The sequence below is a fragment of the Sapajus apella genome, unplaced genomic scaffold (assembly GCF_009761245.1).
Source record: "Sapajus apella isolate SASKATOON/1434 unplaced genomic scaffold, GSC_monkey_1.0 scaffold96, whole genome shotgun sequence".
NCBI classification, from domain to species: Eukaryota; Metazoa; Chordata; class Mammalia; order Primates; family Cebidae; genus Sapajus; species Sapajus apella.
Window position 1 is genome coordinate 1,030,490 of NW_022437036.1, and position 23,837 is coordinate 1,054,326.

The following is a 23,837-nucleotide window of genomic DNA, read 5'->3' on the forward strand; positions in this document are numbered from 1 at the left end:
CTCCTTGAGCGGGACCCAGATCCGGGCCACGTGAAGATGTTCCGCCTGCCAGAGCTGGAAAGAAGATGAACCTGGAGGGCGCTGCAGGGAGTTGGCTCCAGGAAGCGAAATTCAACACCTGACCAGAGGGGCGTCCAGGCCGGGATGCTGAGGGGTCAGGAAAAGAGAACTGGGCTCTCTTCGCACAGAGGCAGCCACGAAGGGGGTGTCCGTCCCCGAACGAAGACGGAAGTCCCGCTGCCCGGCCTCGGCCAGGGCGCAGAGCACTGCCGCGGGGTCCTTCTCCTGGTGCTGAAATCGGGGTCACGAATCTAACACGCAGACTTGGTTAGAAGCCCGCGAGCCTCTTGCGGGCCCAGGGCTGCATCCACCGGGCCCAGGGCTCCGCGGCGGCTGACGGCCAGGCCGCAGGGCCAACAAAGCCCGCAGGTCCCGTGGCAAGGGCCGCGGTGCGCGCCCCGGAACACGCAGGGGCTGCGGGCGGGCAGGCGTTCGCGTGGGGAGGTGGGCAGGGCGGACTGGCCTCGGACGGGCCCTCGGACTGACCCGCAGCCCGGCTGCCCGACCGGAGCTTGGGGAAAACCACAGAGGCCCCAGTGCCCGAAGCGGGTCGGGGTCCGCGGCTGTGGCCGCGGTGGGGACGCGCGCACGGGGCGGCAGCCCGCCCGCCCCTTCCCGCCAGGCCCGGCGGCGCCGCTGGACGCGCCCCACGTGACTTCCCCGGCTCGCGGTTTCCCCGCCCCGCCGCGCGAGACTGGGACCTGGGAGCCAAATCCGTCCCGCGAGACCGCAGCGCGCAGGCGCGAAGCGTGGCGGCTCGCCGCGCTCCCGGCCTGCCCCGCGCGCGCTGACGCCGCGTAGGCTCATCCTCCGCCGCCGCCGCCGCCGCCGCCGCCGGTGCTGCGGCCGCCATTGGAGTCGACGCCTCCTCGGCGCGTCCGCGTCCCGGGCTCACCGCCGCCGCCGCCTCGCCAGGGGCCCGCGCACCCAGCAGCCGCCGCCGCCGCCGCCCGGCCGGCGCCCGGGGAGTTGGCGGCGGGGCCCGGGGCCGCGCGAGCGGGGGTGACAGGCCCGGCCTGTCGGGGAGGCCCGAGCCGGCGGGCGCCCCGGCCCCGCGCCGAGCTGTTGATGAAGCATGTCGGCCACCAGTGTGGACGCCCAGGTAGCGCGGCCGGGTTAAGGGGGCCGGGGTGGGGCCGCGGGGCCGGGTGGCGGGGGCCGGGGTCGCGCGCGGCCGCGCCGCCGGCGGGAGCCCGGTGCCCGGTGAATAACTGTGCGTTTCCCTCCCCCGGCTGTGCGCCCCCCGCGTCCCGGCCTGCGGCGCCGCAGAGAACAAAAGGACAAGACAACAAAGGTGAGCGGAGGCCCGGGACGGCCGGCGCGGGCTGGCGCGGAGGAGGACGGGGATGAACGGCCCAGGAAGCTGCCCGGGAACCGGAAACGTCCTGTCTTCCGCCAGCTTCGGGGAGATAACGCTTGAGGCCGTGCGACGGTTCTGGGAGACCCGACAGGTGGAGGCCGGGGTTCTCGGGAGCAGGGAGCGAGCGCTCGGAGCGGCCCGCGCCGGGCCGGGGCCGCCCAACCCGCCGGGGCCGCCGGGGCCCGAGCCCGTTCGCGTCTCCCGCGACCGCCGGGCTCGGAATGCAGGCCCCGGGCGCGCGCTTGCGAAACCGCTCAGTGACGCTGCGCGTTTGCTCGGAACACGCTTTTAGCCGTTGCGTGTGTGAGCTCAGGTGTAACCAGACACGGTTCGTCGTGTTTGGGGAGTGTAAAGCCCGGCTCGCTCTTTACCTTTGCTTGCTTTTTCTGGCCGAGCGTAGTAACACTGGGAAGGTAAGTGGTGTGAAGGGAAAGTAAATCTCGGGCCCCCCAAATCACTGAGCCAAACGGGGAACTGCTTCGGGCACACCTGCCTCCCCAAAAAAGTGACGTGCCTCCCTCACAGTTCGGCCCCAGGGAAGTTCCTGGTGCACAAAGGACAGAAGTCGCAGTCCCCGCTCCGCTCACTGGGATAAATGCATATCTGAGTGCTTCCTTTGGAAAGGCTAATTAGGAACTGAAAAGAATGCAGCCCCTGGTCTCTTATCTACCTGTGACCCGAAGCCTTCTCCCTGCTTCAGGTTGTCCCGTCTCTCCAGACCAAACCAATTATAAATACATGGATTGTCCTCATGTCTCGCTAACATGTGGAACTAAGCTGTGTCCCGACCATTTGGGGGCACGTGTCGTTGGGACCTCCTGAGGCTGCGTCATGGGAGTGTCTTCACCTTTGGCAAGATAAACTTTCAAAATTCACTGAGACCTGCCTCAGATATTTGGGGTTCACTGTAGAGAGTCAGATAACAGCTCCCAACAGTCATTCAGTGGCAGCTCCTTCCCTCCTGAGTTTTCTCCCTCAGTTTTCGGTGCATTCGGGCATGCATTGTGCATTTGGGCTTTTGGAGGCTCCACTTCCATTTGCCACACATAGGTCTTCTTAGACCATGTCTGTTTCACCTGGTTATGAGTTCTTTGCATTGTGTGTTCGCACTTAATTTGATCAATCTCACTAAATTATGATTAAGCCTTTATTTAAAATTTAGCCTGAATCATTGAAAGTTTCGCATCATCCCTCTAATCGTGTAAACATCAGTTCTGTACTGGTTGTACTCTTTTAAAATAAAAATATAATTTCTACTAGAAATAGATGGAAATGGACTTACTAACTTTGATTTCCATGCTTAAAAGTAATCTTAAAATTTGAGGGTAATACCTTGCAACTTTTTGTTCTAGTACAAAATGGTTCCTTACATCAGAAGGATACAGTTCATGACGGTGACTTTGAGCCTTACCTTACTGGACAGTCAAATCAGGTGAGTTTATTTTGTTAGCATGCATTTGTCTTTAAGTTGGTTTTAATTGTTTTGTAACACACCTTTACTCTCACTTCTGATTATTATCCTAAACAACGAAGAAGCAGACTAAAGTATTAGAAATGATAAAATGCTCATGAAGATGCACCTCCCATTGACCTGGGGGCATGAGTGGGGTGAAAATGATTTTCCCTGTGGAGGAGGTAGCATCCTGCAGGCGTTGGAATGCAAACAGTTCTGGTTGGTTCCAGTGTTTGTGGGTCAGTGATGTCGTGCCTTTGACACAGCGGAGGTGTGTTACATGTGTGTTTCTGAAGCTTCCTGGTTATTTTTTAGCTCTGGATGATTTGAATTGTGGTCTGGGAAAGCAGCTAAGAGCTGGACTGTGGAGCCGGACGCCGCCTGGATTTCAGTCTTTTATTTTAGCCGGAGTCTTGCTCTTGTCACCCAGGCTGGAGTGCAGAGACCAGTCTCGGCTCACTGCAACCTCCGCCTCCCAGGTTCAAGCAATTCTCCTGCCTCAGCCTCCTGAGTAGCTGGGACTATAGGCGTCTGCTACCACATCTGGCTATGTTTTGTATTTTTAGTGGAGATGTGGTTTTTACCATGTTGGCCAGGCTGACCTTGAACTCCTGATCTTAGTTGACCTACCTGCCTTGGCCTTCCAAAGTGCTGGGATTACAGTTGTGAGCGCTCAGCTTGGTTTCAGTTTTAACTCCACCACTGACTGGTCTGTGTCGGGTGGCTTGCCTTCTCTTGCCTCAATTTGCTTTTCTGCGGAACAGAGAGAGTAGTAACTCTTTGTGGAATTGTTGGGAGGATGACATCAGATGGTGCACAGAACACGCTGAGACAGAACCTGATACAGCAGGACCACTGAGTCATGGCTGCCCTGTTTTCTTAGGTGATTCCGGCGTTCTCTGCCTTGGCACGGTGGACATTTTGCACGGGAACATTCTCTTTTGGGGGCTGTCCTGTTGATTGTGGGATATTTAGCAGCCGCCCTGGCTTCCCACCCACTAGATACCATTAACAACCCCCTCTCCTCCCCCGGTTGTGGCAAGCAAAACTGTCTTGGCAGATGTTTTCTGGGGGATAAAATTGCCCTGGTTAAAATCTACTGGGAGCTGCGCTCTCTCCTTTGTGCTCCTGTTGCAGCAAAACTCTTGGGAGAAGCGGTGTCTGATTGAGAGTCTGGCTTGGGAACCAGACTCCTCTGCCTCACTTTCCTACCTCCAGGCCGGTAGCTTGGGCAAGGGGCTGCCCATCTGTGAGTCCCTCACTTCGGCTTTGTGGGGCAGCACAGCAGGTGCTCCAGTGCTCCATCTCCTGAGCTCGAAGTAAACCTTAGCTACTGGGCATGTTTGCATTAAAGTAAAACCAGGCCTCACCTCATCTCTGTGCAGGAATAAAACTGGTCTGCTCTTTTCTAAGGCGTCTTAGGACTTCTTAGAATGTTCCGTCATCCCCCTCGGTCCTACTGCACTTGGCTAATCAAGCTGCTTAGAGACCAAGAAACCTTTTACGGGTGGAGCCTTGGCAGCCCTGCCCCGACCCCACCCTGCTTTTGTTTCTTGTCTCTTGGTTGCTGCCTTCGGAGGATCTGTCCCTCTGAGCAGAACTGACTTGGCCTCAGTGATGGGCTTTTGGATAGAGGCAGTGGCAGGTAGTTAAATGAACTTTTTTTTTTTTTTTTTTTAATGTGTTTTCTACTGTTCTTATGATTTTAATACTTGAATAGTATCATGTACTGAATTTTAGCCAATAAAGGGGGAAGGATGTTGCTTCAGTACACGTGAAATTGTGTGTGTGTGTGTGTGTGTGTGTGTGTGTGTGTTTTGGAAACAGGGCCCTGTTCTGTTACCCAAGCTAGAGTTCAGGCATGATCATAGTTCACTGTAGCCTCAAATTCCTGGACTTAAGCGATCCTTTTGCCTCAGCCTCCCGAATAGCTGGGACTACAGGCATGCACCACCATACCTGGTGATTGATTGATTGATTGATTGTAGACACAGGGTGGGGCTCTCTATGTTTCCCAGGCTGGTCTTGAACTTCTGAGCTCAAGTGATCTTCCTACTTTGGTCTCCCAAAGTGTTAGGATTACAGGTATGAGCCACTGTGCCCAGCCAAAAATATTTTTATAAAGTCAGAGCTTTTTTGCTGTTTGGGAAAATTTCTTTAAAAATGGATTAGATTATTTTTATGTTAATGGGCGTTTTAGCTCTGTATTTAGAGTATACAGTAGAGTTTTATAGCTGTTGATTTACCCAGGCATACCTCTGGAGCCATAAGCACAGTTAAGATAGTGAACATACCCATTAGCTCTGGGTCCCTTTTTTTTTTTTTTGGGGGGGGAGACACGTCTCACTCCGTTGCCCAGGCTGGAGTGCATACTGCGATCACGGCTCACTGCAGCCTTGACTTCGTGGGCTCAGGTGATTCTCCTACATCAGCCTCCTGAGTAGCTGGGACTATAGGTGTGTGCCACTACGCCCAGCTAATTTTTAAATTTTTAGTAGACACGAAGTCTTGCTCTGTTGCCCAAGGTTGGCCTCAAACTCCTGGGCTCAAGGAATCCGCACACATCAGCCTCCCAAAGTGCTAGGATTATAGGCAGGAGCCACTGTGTGCAGCCTGACCCTGGGTGCTTAAAAAAGAACAATCCAGATATGGCTTGTAGTAGCCAGTTGGAGGCTGCTGTGGTTCTTGAATTTTGTGTGAAACTGTAATACTTAGAGTGGTTTAGAAAGTCTTAGGAGAATGCCTGCAGGTTAGATTGGTTTAACTTGTAATGGGCCGTGTGGGGTTGTGGCCCTTCCCTTAGGGAGGCCTCACTCTCCTTGCCGTGCTTCTGGTGCTAGAGTTTCCGTCCTCCGTGCCCTCGCAGCGCTTGCAACTGAACTGCGCAGCCTCTGTCTTCTGCTCTGTGACCTGAATGGGAGTTAGAGCAGAGGAGCTGGGAGTGAAGGCCTCTGGGTTGGGCTTGATTGTTGTGACTTTCTCTTTTGAGGCTTTGCTTGCTCAGGGACTTCTAGTTTCCCAGTACTCTTGTTTTCTGAAAGGAAAGACTGTGAAATGACCCAGCGCAGTTCCTGCTCAGAGTTTAGAAGACACTGTCTCTGTGTGATGCCCAAGTTGGGAATAGATGCTGCTGGCCCCTCAGGCCTCCTGTGCATTCGCTGATGGACAGACTGAGTGTGTTTGCTGTGACCTCACTGACAGAAATTACCAAGGCCTCCTGTACTTGTGCTGCCGATGACGTTTTAGTCAACAACAGACCACATGCCCACATATATGATAGTGGTCCCCTAAGATGATGATGGAGCTGAAAAAGTCCTGTCGCCTGGTGGTGTTGGAGCCACCATAATGTTACAGAGCAGCGTATTACTCACGTGCTTGTGGTGATGCAGTGGGTGTGACCAAGCCTACTGCCCCAGTCATAGCAGAGCGTGGCACGCACAGCTACACACAGTATGTAATACTCGAAGTTGATGGTAAGTGTGACTGCTTTACATATTTACTATACTTTTAAGAGCATATTCTGCCTACTTACTAGAAAACAAGATTAACTATAAAGCAGCCTCAGGCAGATTCTTCAGGAGGAATGCAGAAGAAGCCATTGGTGTCACAGGAGAGGGCAGCTCCATGCTTGTTACTCCCCCGAAGACCTTCCAGTGGGACAAGGTGTGGAGGTGGAAGACAGGGAAAGAATGACCCTGACCCTGTCTAGGCGTAGGCTAATATGTGTGTTTGTGTCTTTGTGTTTTTAGGTTTTTTTTTTTTTAAATGCAGGGTCTTTCCCTCATCCAGGCAGAAGTACAGTGGTGACTCATTGCAGCCTTGATCTCCTGAGCCCAAGTGATCTCCCTGCCTCATTTTTGATTTTTTTGTAGAGATGAGACCTCACTATGTTACCTGGGCTGGTCTCGAAATCCTGGGCTGAAGCAGTCCTGCCTCAACCTCCCAGAGTGCTGGAATTGCGGGCATGAGCCACTGTGCCAGGCCATTTCCTCGTTTTTAAGAAAAAAGTTCAAAAAGTTAAAAAAAAATTAATAGAAAAAAGCTTATGAAATAAGGATAAAACAAAAAATATATTTTTGTACAGCTATATGATGTATTTGTGATTTAAGCTGTTGTTACAAAAGAGTCAAAACTGAAAGCTTTTAAAAAAGTAGTTTGTAAAGTAAAACAAGCTGTAGTAAGCTAGGGTTTATTATTGGAGAAAGGACAGTTGAAAAATGTAGTGTAGTCTGAGTGTACAGTGTTTATGAAGTCAACAGTGGTGTCCAGGAAGGATCCAGCCTTCACATTCACTCACTCACTCATCAAGAGCATCTTTAGTCCCACCTGCTCCATTCACCAGGCTTGCCCTCTGCAGGTGTCCCATTCTTCATTTCTTACACCTTATTTTTACTGTACCTTTTCCACGTTTAGACACACAGAAACTTACCGATGTTACGGTTACTTCCAGTGTTCAGTACAGTTGCACGTAGTGCAGGTGACAGCCTCAGTGTGTAGCAGGGACGCTGCCTCCACACGCATGTCTCCTTTTGTGTGAGTACACTGATCACACAGTGACGAAATTGCCCATCAGGTTTTGGGTGTTTTTTTTCACTGAACTCAGTTCCTTATCAGAGCATTCACAAGTTCCTTGAGAACAGCCTGGAGATGCTTGGCACAGGGCTTCCTGCTGTGTACGGGCAGCGCTGGTGGGCCCGGGGTGACCTGAGGGCCAGCAGGGGAGTATCTAAAAATATGGTCTTCCTTAAAACACCCAGTGGCAGTGCCTGCTAAGCAGGCATTTGCCATCACAGCGGCTTCCCAGAAACACAGCTGGAAGGGCACAGTGGGCTCTTAACATGCTTCTTATTGGTGAGTTGCTGGAACAAATGCAGAGATTCTGTCAGAAACTGCTGTCTCTGCATATTGTTGCCACCAGCTGAGGGGCTGAAATTGCAGTCTCAGAAGGATGAGCCCTGAAAACAGATCTGAAAAATGAGCGGTCGAGTAAGTAAATGAAGGTTTTTCAGTTATTTTCCTCTCACGTTTTCTGTGTCTCCTGAGGCTTCTGCTGAGGAACCACAGGTCACGGGAGGCCTGTTCCCAGTCCTGGGTCACCGTTAGTTCCCGGGAGCCATGTCGCTCCCTCACCTCTCAGCAGTACCCTGGATACTTTTCCTTTTACATAACTTACTGTTTTGTTTTTTATTTTTTAATTAAGCAAATGCTTCTCTGTGTTCGTCTTGGGCTTCTGAAGGAATCCTTTCTGCTTCTCTCTCTTGTCCCTCCTCTTGGTCATTTCAATTCCAAGTTACATTTTTGTTTGTAATACTGAAAGTATTTGAACATTTTCAGATTTCTTTCCATTTCAGAAAAGCTGATACAGGAAGGAAACATTTTAACTTCAACTTAAATGGTTCTGGTCATTCTGATGGGAATTTTTTTTTAATGTGGTTAAATTTGAGTAAGTATATAAAACTGCTCTTAGTTGTAGAATTAGGGCTTCTTTGTGTTTTACTGTTTAGATTTTCAAATGACCTGGAGATATAACATTCCCTGATTATTTAAAGTTTCTTTAATTATTTGAAGTATCTACTTTGTTTATCCTTTTTTTTCCAGTTAGTCACAGGAGGAGGCTTAAGAATCTAAAGTTGTATTTTTCTTTGTCAGGGGACTCCAATTTTGCCTTTAAAATTTGTTAGTCTTTCTTTTTTAATTTTGTTTTTTTTTTTGAGATGGAGTTTCACTCTTGTTGCCCAGGCTGGAGTGCAGTGGCACAACCTCTGCCTCCCGGGTTCAAGTGATTCTCCTGCCTCAGCCTTCCAAATGGCTGGCATTACAGGCATGTGCCACCACGCCCAGTAATTTTTTGTATTTTTAGTAGAGACGGGTTTCACTGTGTTGACCTCGCTGGTCTTGAACTCCTGACCTCAGGTGATCCACCCACCTCAGCCTCCCAAAGTGCTGGGATTACAGGCCTGAGCCACTGCCCGGCCTGAAATGTGTTAGCCTTTCTTACATGAGGTCTTAAGTTCACCGCAGGGCCTGCAGTCAGTTACCCAGGATGTGGACGTGTACAACGGTCTTCTGTGCGGCTGCTGAGTAGCAGGATGATGAAATGATTTTGCCTGTGTTGTCCTTTAAAGGTCTGTTTATGCTGCTCATTTACCAGGACCAAAATAACGTTTGCTCAGAGGTAGTCATGTGTTAAGAGCAAGCTTAGAATTTGTTATTATAACTTCAGTTGATGCAACTATATCCCTGAGAAGTAAGCTTTCATACTCATAACTCGGCGCGGACGGAGCCATGGTCCTAAGCGATGTTTAGGGGCAGCACAGCTCATACAGCACTTGGGAGTGAGTGAGCAGGGGTGTGCTGTGCCTGGCGGTGCCTGAGACAAAGGGAGATCAGAGGCTCTGAAGGGAGGCTTCGTGTGATTCACAGGCAGCCTGCACTGTGCATTTCCAGTACGCATTGAAGTCGGTTGCTGTAAGTTTAGACCAGAATAGGTGTCTCCCACCACTGTGACTGGGACCATGACTGGGACAGCCTCCCTTACCAGGGAAGGAGTGTGGAGCAGCAGGCTGACACATGGATCGTAAAGAAGGCAGAGGACGGCACTTCCGGGTTTTCTTATTACAGGACTTACTTCAGATAGCTTTACAAATTAACGTGCTGCTTTACCCTCAGAATTTTGAAGGAAGGATGGCAGATGTCATAGAAAATGGGCTGTCGCCAGGTGTGGTGGCGCGTGCCTGTAGTCCCAGCTACTCGGGAGGCTGAGGTGGGAGGATCGCTTGAGCCCAGGAGTTCTGGGCTGTAGTGTGCTGTGCCGATCCGGTGTCCGCACTAAGTTCGGCATCAATATGGTGACCTCCCGGGAGCGGGGGACCACCAGGTTGCCTAAGGAGGGGTGAACCGGCCCAGGTCAGAAACGGAGCAGGTCAAAACTCCTGTGCTGATCAGTAGAGGGATCGCACCTGTGAATAACCACTGCACTCCATAGCAAGACCCTGTCTCTTAAAAAAAAAGAAAGAAAGAAAATGGGCTGTCAGTAAGATTGAGGTGAAAATGGAAATTGGGCCCCTCGTACCTGAGGTCACTATAGACGGCCTACGTGTGTGGGCTGTGTAACCTGGTGAGGACAGAAAGTGTTGGGAGGGCTTAGGGCTGCCGGCAGAGCTGATTTTGAGTCACCTTCTTCCGTGGTTCAGGACGGGAATGGTGGTGATCTGGGGCTGAAGGGTTTGGAGAGGACCGGCTAGGATGCAGGGCCTGCACGTTGGGGAGAGGGAAGCTGGATGGCTCACTGTGGGCTCTTGCGTCTGTGCGGCCTGTGTGCTAGGTGTATCCATTTCGTACTTAAAACAGATTTTCAGGGATGTTAAATGCTTAATATAATGTGCATTTTCTCAGTTCTTAAGTGATGTCCTGTCTTAGTTAAGGCTTTAAGTGTAAGTCAGAAGTGTCCCTGGGCATCTGTTTCTGTGGCCTGGCTCCTCTGGTTGGTTTTGTGGCCAAGTGGATAGAATGCCACTCAGTCATCGAGATTTTTTTTTTCTGTCTACTCTTTTTGCGTGGGAAGGAGGATATGTTGTGATTGCAGCGCTGCTGAGGAGCGTGTGTCCAGCTGATGGGAAGGAGGAGGGCTGGCTACCCTGTAGGGGGACTGTCTCCTTCACCCTGCCATCCTTAAAGGCACCTGCGGCCAGTGACTCAAGGAGCAGGTCCTCAGCACAGACCGCCCCTGATTCGCTCACCCACCCTCCTGTCTGGGCCTGCTGGACAGGGCAGCACCCAGGGAAGGGCTGCAGCAAAGGAGCGGACATCATTGAAATCCTCTTGAGGGGGAATAAGCTCAGGTTTCTCACATGTTTGTGGAACACTGATAGTGTCCCACTTGTCGTCTTATACCCCTAGAATCTCAAATTTTTGTTACAGGGAAGCAGTAGTTAGTGCATTTTAAAAGATGAATCTGAGGCTGGGCGCTGTGGCTCACACCTGTAATTCCAGCACTTTCGGAGGTTGAGACGGGCGGATCACATGAGGTTGGGAGTTTGAGACCAACCTGGACAACATGATGAAATCCTGTCTCTGCTAAAAATACAAAAATTAGCTGGGCATGGTGGTGTGCATCTGTAATCCCAGCTACTTGGGAGGCTGAGGCCTGAGAATCGCTTGAACCTGGGAGGCAGAGGTTGCAGTGAGCTGAGGTCACGCCACTGTACTCCAGCCTGGGTGACAGAGCAAGACTCTGTCTCAAAAAAAAAAAAAAAAGATTCTGGAATTGTCTGCTCACAAATGGAGCAGTCAACAGGAAGCAAATGAGAAAAGAAATTCGATTCTTGAAGCCCTAGGTGGGAGTAGGAGGGAGGAAGTGGTGGCTAGGTCACTGGTTCATTAATGTTGGCTGGTGTTGGGCCGCTGCCCCCAGGGAGAGCTGCTTATGGTCATCCCTCCAGTGAAGCAGGCCCTTCTCATTGTCTGGGATCCCACAGTCTCCCTCTTTGCTCAGATCCCTTCCCACCTGGTGTCCCCGGCTAGGTGCTGTTATCCTTCAGAGCGTGGCCTTTGATGCCAACATGAAAGGCAAACGTGACGGGCGAGGTTGGGAGATGAGGTCTGTAGACTGTGTTCTTTATGTGGAACTTTCTGGTTACTTGGGAGACTTGGGGGAAGGGACCAGGAAAACTATTTAAAAATCTGAAACAGACGTCACAGACTGGAGAGCTCTGTGTTTACTTCCTGCTCTGTTTTCATTTCAGAACAGCATTTTGGCACTCTTAGATGACGCACCCAGGCGGGAGCCTTCTTGCTTCACGCTGGACCCCTTCTCACCCACCTGCGTGCGCGCGCGCGCGCACACACACACACACCCTCACACAAAAGCCATTTTAAGGCAGTGTTAGAGGGACCCAGTTCTGACCAGACCCTTGGTTGAGTCTCCAAGGAGATGCTGTCCCAGAACTGCTGACCCAAAATCTAAATCTGTGCCCTGGGCAGCTCTTCGGAGACCCCTATGATGTGGCCAAGCACTCACCTTCTCTAGCAGACCTTTTTGCCTCATGGTTCCGTCACTGTAAAAACACTCGAGGTTCTGGTCACCACACAGATGTGTTTTCAGTAAGGAAGCCCAACTGAGTTGGCACCCAAAGCGGGGGCTGCTCTCCACTGGAGAGCAGAGTTTTTATACTTGGGATGCTTTCTCTCGGCTACAGACCTGGAGCCAGCCAGGGCCCTCTGTGCAGGGGCCCACTCCAAGAGCCCAGCTCTGCGCCCAGGAAACCATGAGAATGTGAACCCCCTTGGACTTAGAGGCGTGGGAGTCTGCTGGGAGGGGTGTGTGGAAGGGGCCTTTGAAGCACCCTTGAAGGATGTCTCGGGGGGAGAGTGTCCCAGGAGGGGTGTCAAGGCCCAGAGGTGGGCGCCTGGGGGCCTGCTGAGTAATCACTGAGCTTGGGGTCTGTTCTCTGGAGATGACTGCCTCTTGGCCCTGCACATCCTGGTTTGCCAATGGAAATATCTCTGCCTTACAAAGCCATTTCAGTTCCCATGACACTGTCCGTGTCTGTCCTAAGCATTCTCATCAAACTCTGGATTCTTTTTAGGTAAGAGTAGAGGGAGGGGCTGCTACCTTGCTAATTCTGGAGAGGCTTAGCTCAGTCATACAGCCTGAATTCAGAGCCTTGCAAATGCCGTTTCATATTTCGAGACAACCACCTGGTTTGTGTTCACATTAACTTCTCTCTGTCTTTACGTGGTTCTCACACTGACGACCGTAGCTTTCCTTTTGGAAGGGGTAGCCCAGTGCTCTGCCAGCCTTGTTTTTGCCCCACCTATGCTTAAGCAGGAAGTGGTGGCTGGCATTTTCAGCATCTTCTCGTGTTGTAGAAGTGATGTAACTTGTCACGTGTTTGTTTTGCAGAGTAACAGTTACCCCTCAATGAGCGACCCCTACCTGTCCAGCTATTACCCGCCGTCCATTGGATTTCCTTACTCCCTCAATGAGGCTCCGTGGTCCACTGCAGGGGACCCTCCGATCCCATACCTCACCACCTATGGACAGCTCAGTAACGGAGACCATCATTTTATGCACGATGCTGTTTTTGGGCAGCCTGGGGGCCTGGGGAACAACATCTATCAGCACAGGTTTAATTTTTTCCCTGAAAACCCTGCCTTCTCAGCATGGGGGACAAGTGGGTCTCAAGGTCAGCAGACCCAGAGCTCTGCCTATGGGAGCAGCTACACCTACCCCCCGAGCTCCCTGGGCGGCACGGTGGTGGATGGGCAGCCAGGCTTTCATAGTGACACCCTCAGCAAGGCCCCCGGGATGAACAGCCTGGAGCAGGGTATGGTTGGCCTGAAGATCGGGGACGTTAGCTCCTCTGCTGTCAAGACGGTGGGCTCTGTCGTCAGCAGTGTGGCACTGACTGGTGTCCTTTCTGGCAATGGAGGGGCAAATGTGAACATGCCGGTTTCAAAGCCGACCTCATGGGCTGCCATTGCTAGCAAGCCTGCAAAACCACAGCCTAAAATGAAAACAAAGAGTGGGCCTGTCATGGGGGGTGCGCTGCCCCCCCCACCTATAAAGCATAACATGGACATTGGCACTTGGGATAACAAGGGGCCTGTGCCGAAGGCCCCAGTCCCCCAACAGGCACCCTCCCCACAGGCTGCCCCACAGCCCCAGCAGGTGGCTCCGCCTCTCCCAACACAGCCCCCACCTTCGGCTCAACCGCAGTATCAGAGCCCTCAGCAGCCACCCCAGACCCGCTGGGTCGCCCCACGCAACAGAAACGCAGCATTTGGGCAGAGTGGAGGGGCTGGCAGTGATAGCAACTCTCCTGGAAGTGTCCAGCCTAACACTGCCCCCAGCGTCGAATCCCACCCCGTCCTTGAAAAACTGAAGGCTGCTCACAGCTATAACCCTAAAGAGTTTGACTGGAATCTGAAAAGCGGGCGTGTGTTCATCATCAAGAGCTACTCTGAGGATGACATCCACCGCTCCATTAAGTACTCCATCTGGTGTAGCACGGAGCACGGCAACAGACGCCTGGACAGCGCCTTCCGCTGCGTGAGCAGCAAGGGGCCCGTCTACCTGCTCTTCAGCGTCAACGGGAGTGGGCATTTTTGTGGGGTGGCTGAGATGAAGTCCCCCGTGGACTACGGCACCAGTGCTGGGGTCTGGTCTCAGGACAAGTGGAAGGGGAAGTTTGATGTCAAGTGGATTTTTGTTAAGGATGTGCCCAATAACCAGCTCCGGCACATCAGACTGGAGAATAACGACAACAAACCCGTCACAAACTCCCGGGACACCCAGGAGGTGCCCTTAGAAAAAGCAAAACAAGTGCTGAAAATTATCAGTTCCTACAAGCACACAACCTCCATCTTCGATGACTTTGCTCACTACGAGAAGCGCCAGGAGGAGGAGGAGGTGGTGCGCAAGGTGAGTCGGGTTGTTGCCGGCACCCGCCGTGCAGGTGCGTCCTTGGTGCTGCACTCAGACCAGGTGGCCTGGCGGCGAGCAGATACGGCAGGTCTGCCGAGCTGAGTCTGAGCTGGGTCCCATGATGGGCAGCTCCCAAGCTCTCCCAGTTGGCCGCAGGTGGGCGGGCCCAGGTCCAGGCAGCCTTGTGGAAACAGACTGACTCCATCTAGGTAGTAAAGAAAATGGTGGTGGGGGGGTAGGTTTGGAATCCAGACATTTTAAATAACAAATATGGATCCTATATCAAAAATCCATTGATTGGATATTTTTGAGACAGTCCTGATTTCCTGAGACTTGTAGCCAGACTCCTGAATCTGCTGTCAGGAGGTAGGGCGGGACGGAGTGTGTGTTCTTCATAAGGGCTCAGATGCCCATACACTGGCACCAGCAATGGGAAAATGATGGTGATAACACACTTCATAAAGCTTCCTTTATTAAAAGTTTATCCTGAGATTCTCTCCTGCTTTTAAAAAAATACCCCTTCATGAAGTGTCAGTTGATAATAGATGAGTTTTCAGTATTTTTTCAGGTCTCTGTTCAGAAAGGAATTACTCACCTGTGAGCGCCGAGTGTCCTAATGTATTCTGGGCAGAAAGGCGTGTACATGGCATGTTAGGGATGTATAGAATAGAGCTGTCAGCAGTCTTATGTGACACAAGTCCTGAACAACTCGGGGCTTGTAGAACTTTGGAAAAGTGTTGGTCCCTCTCTTTTATGAGAAGAGGAGAGGGTGTCGTTTATTTCCAGTTACTGAAATTCTGTACTTTAACTCTTTGATTTCATTTTGAGATGGAGTCCCGCCCTGTCCCCCAGGCTGCAGTGCAGTGGCACCTTCTCTGCTCACTGCAACCTCCGCCTCCAGGGTTCGAGCAGTTCTTAGCCTTCCAGGTAGTTGCAGTTACAGACATAGTTCTTTTAGGTGTAAAACAAGTAATTGCTGAATTTGCAGGGATAATTGCTAATGAAGCTTTAGGTTCTTAGCTGGCTAAACTGGAAGCTGGCTGGGTGTGTGTGTGCGCGCGCAGTTTCTCTTCTTACATACTGTGTCTGCAACTTAAATCTAGTGTCCTGCAACTTGCATTGTAAAAACCTGATCCTTAGATAACTGCTTTTTTGTGTCTCGATTGCTCCAGGGCAAGTCCCACCGGGCTTCCGGTAGAGCATCACTGGAAGGACCTAGGTAGCCCTCCCCTAAACCGTTAGCCAAGCTGGAAAGCTTGGGGCCCTTGTGGGTCAGTGTTAACATTAATTCATATAATCGAAAGTGACAAATGAGAACCTGATTTGTTAATGTTTGGTGGAATTTCAAATAGCTTTCCTTTTTTTTTTTTTTGAGGTAGCATCTCATTCTTACCCAGTGGGGAGTGTTGTGGTGAAATCTTGTCTCACTGCAACCTCCACCTCCTGGGTTCAAGCAATTCTCCTGCCTCAGCTTCCCAAGTAGCTGGGATTATAGACGCCCGCCACCACGTCCAGCTAATTTTTATATTTTTAGTGGAGATGGGATTTCACCATGTTGGCCAGGCTGGCCTCAATCTCCTGACCTCAAGTGATCCACCCACCTCAGCCTCCCAAAGTGCTGGATTACAGGTATGAGCCACTGTGCCCAGCCTCAGATAACTTGTTTTTTGTTTACCGGTCTGGAGTACAGTGGCTTAATCACAGCTTATTGTAGCCTTGACCTCCTGGGCTCAAGCAGTCTTCCTGCCTCAGCCTCCTGAGTAGCTACAGGCGTGCACCACCATGCCTGGCGAGTATTTGTATCTTTTTTGTAGAGTCAGTGTCTTGCTGTGTTGCCCAGGCTGGTCTTGAACTCCTGGGCTTAAGCGATCCTCTCACCTTAGCTTCCCAAAGTGCTGGGATTATAGGCATGAGCCACTGTGCCCGGCGTCAGATGTTTTTTAAGCTTATTGGGCAGTGTAGGGAAATGGAGGTGGTTCTTGAGGAGATCCCCAGACTGGACTTGGGTGCTGGCTCTCCCTGCCTTCCAGGGTGCTCTAGATGCCACGCTTAACAGGCTGGGCTAGTGGCTCATCCAGGATTGAAGTCTTAGGTGTCCTGGGGCAGACTCTGGGTGTCTCACGCCTTCTCCCTCTTGGGTTTCCCATGAAGAGGGGTGCAGTTCGAAGAGCAGAGTATACTGAAGAGAGTCGTGGGGAGGGGCTCTCCTCTCAGTCATCATAAACTGCGGGTGCTGGTGGACCCAGGGTAGCTTCCACAGGGTTCTCTCAGGACTTCTAAGAACAGACCCACGTTTTGTTTATCATTTAGAGTTTGGCCCCGTTGCGTTCAAGCTCATACATAAACTGAGTGTTGAGAAAGTGAAATGTAGTTAGCGTTTTGCAGGATCGCTGTTCAGCCATAGATTTGGACACATACTGATTTCTTAGGACGGTTTCTATGGCAGCAGTGTCAGACCAAGTCCTGGGTTGATACGTTTTTTGGTTTTTAAAAAAATCTATAAACGGCCACTTCTTGGCTTAAAACAGTGAGAGTGACGAGTGTCCCACACTGTGAGCATCGCTTAGTTCCTTAGACTGACTGTCCTGGACCTGGCTGCAGGTGCCCCTGACCCGACCCCACGTCGACCTCGGGTCATCGCTGCATGAGCTCTGGCTGGCTCCGCAGAGGGGCTCCTTGACTTTGGAAACCAAGTGGAGAGCAGAGAGAATCTTAGGAATAAGCATTCCCTGGATGCTTGTTGAGTATTCCTTGAAAGAACGAGCTGGACTTGTCAGTTCTTTCTTTAAGAAATTTTATGTGGAATAGTATTTTAAAGAGCACACAGTGAACTTTGTAGCTGTCTATAAGGGCTGAAGGGAGACAGGGAACTGGGGAGTTTCCCTGTGATTGGCTTTAACATCACTATTTGAATTCAAGAGATAGGCATTTGTTTTTTGGGAATAGCAATACATACCTCTTTTGTTAAGTATATTTTTTGGAGACAGGTTTGCTCTGTCCCCCAGGCTGGAGTGAAGTGGCACACGATCTCAGCTCACTGCAACCTCTGCCTCCCAGGTTCAAGCAATTCTTGTGCCTCAGCCCTCACAGTGGCTGGGGTTGCAGGTGCCCACCACCATGCCTGGCTAATTTTTTTGTATTCTTAGTAGAGGTGGGGTTTTACCGTGTTGCCCAGGTTGGTCTCGAACTCCTGAGCTCAGGCAATCTGCCCGCCTTGGCCTCCCAGAGTGCTAGGATTACAGGTGTGAGCCACCACGCCCAGCCTGTGAAGAGATTTTTTTTTAACAGAATTTTTAAAAGAATGCAAAATATAGAGTTCTTAATTTTTCCAGTTTTACATTTTGAGGGGAGGAAGGAGATGTTAATTCTTAGGACTAGCACCTGCCTACCCAGCTCCTTAATCCAAATGCTTTGGCGCCTTCTCAGGACAGAGAGCACCACAGCTGCTTTTGAGAGCAGCCACAGTTGAGGAGGCTGGTGTTCATTGCAGTGCCTGAAGACACATTCAGTCCATTTTTAGCAAAAGAGGATTAAATGGGTGTCCTGTCCACTGGCTTTCATTATTGGTTTGCATTTTGATAGATAAGGGGGCCAGATAAAGTTGGATGTGCCTCGGATGTATCTTTTTATTTTTATTTTGAGATAGGGTCTCTCTGTCCGTCGCCCAGGCTGGAGTGCAGGGCAGATAATAGCTCACTCTAGCCAAAACATGGGCTCACGTGATCCTTTCGCCTCAGCCTCCCAAGTAGCTGGTGTTACAGGTGCACACCACCACACTGGGCCTGGGACGCCTCTCTAGCCAATTGGTATAGCATGTCCTCCTTGGATTGCACATTTTCATCTTCGGATGCTGCCTTGTAGGAGACTGAGGGAGGGGGCTTTTAGACCCTTCCCATCAGGGAGGCAAAGGTGGTGAAAGATTCAGGTGTAAGTCTCAAGCTTGTGTGTCACGCACGCTCTGGAAAAGATGGTTCTCTTATGGGAGTGGGCAGCAGACCTGGCCAGAGGAGCTCTGCCTTGAGCCAGCCTAGTCGTGGGGTTGGGGGGAGATGGTCTTCTCCTTGCTGTGGGAGTGTGCTGGGGAGTGGGAAGGGCCTGAACTGGACAGGCCCACACGGGTCCTCCTGCCGTGTGACACAGCACCTTGATAGCCAGTTGGAAAGATATTGGTGTCCTTTGAGCCACTGAGAAGTTTAAATGAGATAAAATACAGAAGACTAGCTTCCGTCTCCCTAGCCTGCTTGAGAGCCTGGTGCATGCCAGCTCCTCGCCCCGAGTGCAGAGGATTTCACATTGCTAAGTGTCTTTCCATGTGGAATGATAGTGGCACCTGAGGGAAAGATAGCTCTGGGAAGTGAGGTCTCCCAGCAGACGTTGGTCCATGTGACTGTGGCGGTTGGTGCTTTTCTCCTAGTAGAGGGTTGGGGAGCTTGCCATACCTGTGTGGATAGCCACCACACAGCCCCGGTCTGTGGGACCCGGCCGCAGCGCAGCTCAGGGTTGTGTGCTGGTGTGGCTCGGGCACCAAGTAGGTTCCCACCTCCAGCTGTGCAGGGGCAGCCACCGGGCAGCCTTGGACCTCACTTTTGGGAGGGATTCAGCCGTGTGGCATGGCTACTCAGCATGTTCACCTCTTGTCTTTTCACAGGAACGGCAGAATCGGAACAAACAATAAGGAGAAACCAGTTTCCTACATGTTCTAACATGTGACTTTGAAAACAGTTTAAAACACGTGTGCTTGGTCAGCTCCAGCGTGTCGTCCCGTGCGGGGTTGAGTGTTGCATCTTTGCCTTTCTTGTTGTTTATTTTTGCCCAAATGAACTTGCATTTATTTGTACTTTTCTATGTATTCTAATCTTGTAGAAGCCACTAATAAAGGAGTATTTTTTTTTTTTGTCAGCTTATCAATGAGACCAATCTAATGTGAAATACAAGTATCCTTAAAAACACATGAAGCATCTATTTTGGCAGAAATTATGTTCTTAAATTCACAGTCATTTGATACTGTTCTATGAGACCTCATATTTCTCATCCCATTACTGCTTCATAGCAAACAGAAAAACCGTGAGTCACTTTGTCACTGAGAGCCTTCTGGTAAAATTGGGAAATACTGAAAAGGTCAATGATTATCTTGTTCATTCTGATTCATCATTTTATTATCCTTTATCAGTCTAAAGTGCTAATTTGCCCATTTGATTTTTCTACTAGACAGAAAGATAACTTTTAATTTTTCACATTTGGCAGACATGTTTTCTTTTTTTTGGAAAGTCTTTCCTTCCAGATCTGTTGCCCACTGAACAGCTGCCTGTCCCTCCGCTCGCTGCCCTGTTGCCCAGTCGGGCCGGGGGCGTGATGTGTGGAGGTCTGGTTCAGGCTCAGGCGTTCTTTGTTGTCTGCAGATCTTTTTAAATTTTACCCTTTGCTTAAGAATCCGGATGCTGTCTTAAGTCTTTATACCAGTACTGCTGAGCTTTAAGTGTAGGATCTGATAGTACAGACAGTGTGATGGATGATGTTGCTGGCTGTAAATTTCACCATGTGCGTCTGGTGTTTTTTCTTGTTGAATGGGTAAAAACAAAACTTTTTTAGAAAATGAATTTGCTGTCATGTTTTGTGGAATGAGGGACCGTTGAAGTCGCCACCACCTGGAGTTTGAGTTTAAGCATGAAAATGGTGCTCATGCCTGACGCTCCAGCGCCCGAATCTGCACGTGCCCTTGTAGAGGACCCTTACTGTCCTAGAAAGCAGACGCTTCGTGAAAACTCCTTGCTCCAAAAGACCCTCTGAGTTAACGTTCAGCTGTATCATTAGACTTGTATTTAGAACGTGTCACTTCCTCTGAACTGTTTCTCTCTGAGTGGAGTCCTGGACGACACTGGACTCTTTCCTCTAGGAGAATACAAGCCTTAATAAACAGTACTATTTAGCAAGCCGGTCGTCATTTCCTTCTTCACCCTACTTGATGAGTTTTAGAGTTTTTTAAGCTGCAAAGCCCTGTGTTTCTCAAGCCTTGGGGTTCTTGTTCACTAGCTTGGGAGGAGGGAGCTGTTAATTTAAGACAATAAACTACGTGGCACCCTCACCTGTCCCCCAGCACACTGAAGCGCAGACACAGGGACGTGTGCTGTACCTGGGCACCGCACCCTCTCTGACAGGGCTCCTTACCGTCTCCATCCCTCCATTCATCCTCCAATGCCTCTTATTTTTTTATGCGGTGAGAGTTTAATAGTTGTTTAGTTTGTTTGCCTTTTGAGGTAAAATTTACAAATAGCGAAATGCACATTGTATACATCTGCCGAAGTTGACAAGTATGTGATAAAGTTACAGTATTCACATCAGCCCAGAAAGCCCTGTGTCCCTTTCCCAGGTGTCACCGCCTCTGCCAGAAGTTAGTAGTTGCTTTAGGGAAATGTCTGTTGTGAAGGCCCCTTAGAGGCAGGCTGTGCGCTCCCACCTGCAGCTCCATTTTCAGCCTCGAGTGGCTAGTTCCTATTTTATGCCATTTTCTGGCGCGTGTGCAAGTTCCGGGCTCCTTTAGAGGAAGGTGAGTTCCTGCCGTTTAGGTGCTGAGAGGTGGCGAGCGGGACTGCCGGGTGCCATGCTGCTGCTTCGGTTGGTTTGGTTGGTGTGGAAGAAGTGGGTACTCTTGTCCCCATGGAGTGGGAGGTGGTGGTGAGCGGTGGTTGCTGACTGGCTTGTAAATGGATACTGGCCAGCACGGTCTAGGCAACGCCTCTCCTGAGGGCTCCAAAGGCGGAAGGAGTCGGTGGCTTCTCCCTCTGTCAACTTGTAGAACTGATGCTGCGTCTGGTGTCAGGGGCCTCCTGCCTGCATTCCTGGTGCGTGGTGATGCCACGCCAGGAGCCAGGCCCACCAGGGGAAGGGAGAAATGGAAGGCATAGGCTGGTGGAGGGGGATGGACTTCATCTCATTTTGCTTTATAAAGAGCTGTAAGTTGTTGGTATTTCTCACCCCTCCCTCCCTCAAAGCCAGCCCCGTGAGCCCTGTTCCCTGCTCCTTCTGCCCCTCCCCAAAGCACACCATGCTAGAATGGTGTTTTGCTCTTGCTGGAGGGCAGTGGCACAATCTGGGCTCGGTGCAACCTCCGCCTCCCGGGTTCAAGAGATGCTCCTGCCTTAGCCTCCGGAGTAGTTGGTATTACAGGCACTCACCACCCCCCGCCCCACCGTGGCTGATTTTTGTATTTTTAGTAGAGAAGGGGTTTCACCATGTTGGCCAGGCTGGTCTCAAACTCCTGACCTCAAGTGATCCTCCCACCTTGGCCTCCCGAAGTGCTAGGATTACAGGCGTGAGCCACTGTGCCAGGCCCATGCTAGAATTCTTCAATGTCATAGTGAATGCTAAGCTACTGGAACAGCCTACAGCTGGATGTACTGTTTGAGATGCCTCTGCCTCTGGAAGCTTCCTTGGAGGGTCTGGGTGTAGCTCAGTTGGAAGCCAGTGTCCTGGGCTTCCAGTGGGTTACAGGATGGCTTTGCAGTTGGCTCTCCTGCACTGGGTGTTAAACAGCCAGGGCCTGTGGTGCTTTGGGCTGGATCCTGGCCCTCCCAGGCTCCTCACTGTCCAGAATTGAAGTCTTTGGTAGGACGGAAATGCCCTCTCTGGCCAAATGCCAGCGGTGAGCCCACCTTCATGAGAAAGGAATCTGCACCTGGGCTCCCAGCTTGGAGCAGTCCTGTTGCTGTGTGGCTTCAGGCACAGCCATGACTCCTGGCTCCCTCAGCGTCGGGAAGACGGCTAAGTTTCGGGTGCACACACCCGAAAAGAAGCAGTTAAAAGAAGCCCTGCTGACACCTTCACAGGGCTTACATGGCAATAAGAAAAAAGCAGCCCCGTTCAGAGGCTCCTTGAGCCACCAGGCCCCTCCCTGGAAGGCTTCTCAGAGCCCCTCATTACTGAGAAGGATTGCCAAGGAGGGGACCCTGGTGGAGTGTGAGAGGGAGTGGGCTGCTTGCAGGTAAGCCGTGGTGTATTCGGACTGGATGGCAGTCCAGGTTCCCTCCTCTCCTGGCAGCCGGGCACAGGCCTAGGTGTCTCACACATCGCCGCCAGCTGGACCAGGTGGGAGCGCTGGTTTGGGCACCTGCGAGGCCTCGTCCTGCTGGGTTGCTTAGCTCACGCGAGAGGAGCCAGACTCGCTGAGCTAATCAGGCTCCAGGTGCTGGAACGACTCCCGTGAGTTCCAGGGGTGCCCGTCGGACCTGCTGTGCTTCCTGCCGTGGCCCAGGGCTGAGGGTCAGATCTCAGGACAGGTCTGCCACGAGGCCCCTTTGCTTTTGGGAAGTCCACATGACCTGTGGGGCTGTTTGGGGCCAGCACCCTCCCTCCCCCACGTGTCCTGGCCACCCAGAGTCAAAGGAGGACCAGCAACTGCTCGCATCTGGGCAGAGCTGGGGTGCAGGGGCATCCAGTGTACTCTGGACATAGGCGTGTCTTGGGCACTCCTCCAAGCTCTGTGGCCTCCCGAGGACAGGGCGAGCTGCCCGAGGTCAGGGCCTCAGCTGTGAGAAGTCACAGCCCTGCACGTGCCACAACAGCAGTCTGATGCTCCCTGGTGTCCTGCGGAGGGTGAGGCTGGGAGATGGCAGTGCTGCTTCCGTGGGTGATGGCAGGGCTCCTGCAGACGGACGGGGCAGCCAGGACGCCGCAGCATGACGGCTTGGTTCCAGGAGCAGCTGTGGGGCAGGAATGGTCTCCTTCAGGCCCGAGGGCAGCCTTAACGTGCTGTCGTGGTCAGGGCTGGGCCCCTGCAGGCTGGGCAGCCCCGGGGCAACCTCTGAGGGACCAGGGGAGGAGAGTAGGGGCAGGTGATGAGGCCCTCGGGGGCTTTGGGCTTCGGCCACCACTTGTGAGGCCAGGGAGAGTGTCACCTCAGTCCTGTGGAACCGTCAGGCTGGAAGAGGAGACTTTCTGTGGGTGGGTGGCAGCCACTTCTCTGGCACAGCACCCCCCTTTTGGCCCTGTGGAGGGTCCACGGCACAGGGGTGGGCGATGGTGTGCTTCCGGGTGAGAGGTGCCTGGGGCCAGTGTCCAGCCCAGACAGGAGGGGATGTCCAGAACTGGCATCGTGGTGCCCTGCCTCCCCAATGCCAGCTTCTGCTGTGATCTTCTCACCATACAAGGAGACCCCGAGGTGCAGTTTGCTGCTTGGGCTGGGCTGAGCTCAGCTAATGTGGCCACAGCCACCTCCAGAGATGGTGGCAGGTGTGGCAGGTGAGGTCATTCCTCAGTGTGGGTACAGGTGCGCAGGAGTGTGGCCTTGATGGGGCCCCAGAACACCAGGTCCCTAGGTTAACCCGCTCTGCCAGGCCTCAGGGATGGAATGGCCTCCCTTCCCCCTCCCCTTAGATTTTGGGAAGCTTGCTACACCCTCGAGCTGGGCATAAGCACCTGGGGTGCAGGGACAAGCAGAAGGTTGGGGCTGGGCTGGGGCACAGGTGTCTGTCTTCACTAGCTGGGTACACCACAGCCCTGCAGAGGAGCGCCAAGAGAGGGACCCTGGTCCCAACATCTGC

General features: G+C 52.0%; 1 protein-coding gene across 3 annotated transcripts; it reads left to right on the top strand.

Annotated features, from left to right (window-relative positions):
• The first annotated feature begins 795 nt into the window (after positions 1–795).
• YTHDF1 (YTH N6-methyladenosine RNA binding protein 1) lies at positions 796–20,231 on the top strand. 3 transcript variants are annotated; one of them, XM_032257034.1, is made up of 5 exons: positions 796–1,162; positions 1,330–1,354; positions 2,773–2,852; positions 12,778–14,298; positions 18,950–20,231. In XM_032257034.1, the coding sequence occupies exons 1-5, from the start codon at positions 1,136–1,138 to the stop codon at positions 18,974–18,976; spliced, it is 1,680 nt and encodes a 559-aa protein (XP_032112925.1). In that variant the 5' UTR covers positions 796–1,135; the 3' UTR covers positions 18,977–20,231. The 3 variants fall into 3 exon arrangements, with proteins under 3 accessions (XP_032112925.1, XP_032112926.1, XP_032112927.1); XM_032257035.1 differs by lacking the exon at positions 1,330–1,354 and having other exon boundaries at positions 907–1,162; positions 18,950–20,227; XM_032257036.1 differs by lacking the exons at positions 796–1,162; positions 1,330–1,354 and adding an exon at positions 1,365–1,511 and having other exon boundaries at positions 18,950–20,227.
• The last annotated feature ends 3,606 nt before the right edge of the window (positions 20,232–23,837 follow it).

Coding starts and splice junctions, on each gene's coding strand:
- YTHDF1 (XM_032257034.1), top strand. CDS start 1,136: ATGTCGGCCACCAGTGTGGACGCCCAG. Junction 2,853..12,777: donor TTACTGGACAGTCAAATCAG/GTGAGTTTATTT, acceptor TTTGTTTTGCAG/AGTAACAGTTACCCCTCAAT. Junction 14,299..18,949: donor AGGAGGAGGTGGTGCGCAAG/GTGAGTCGGGTT, acceptor GTCTTTTCACAG/GAACGGCAGAATCGGAACAA.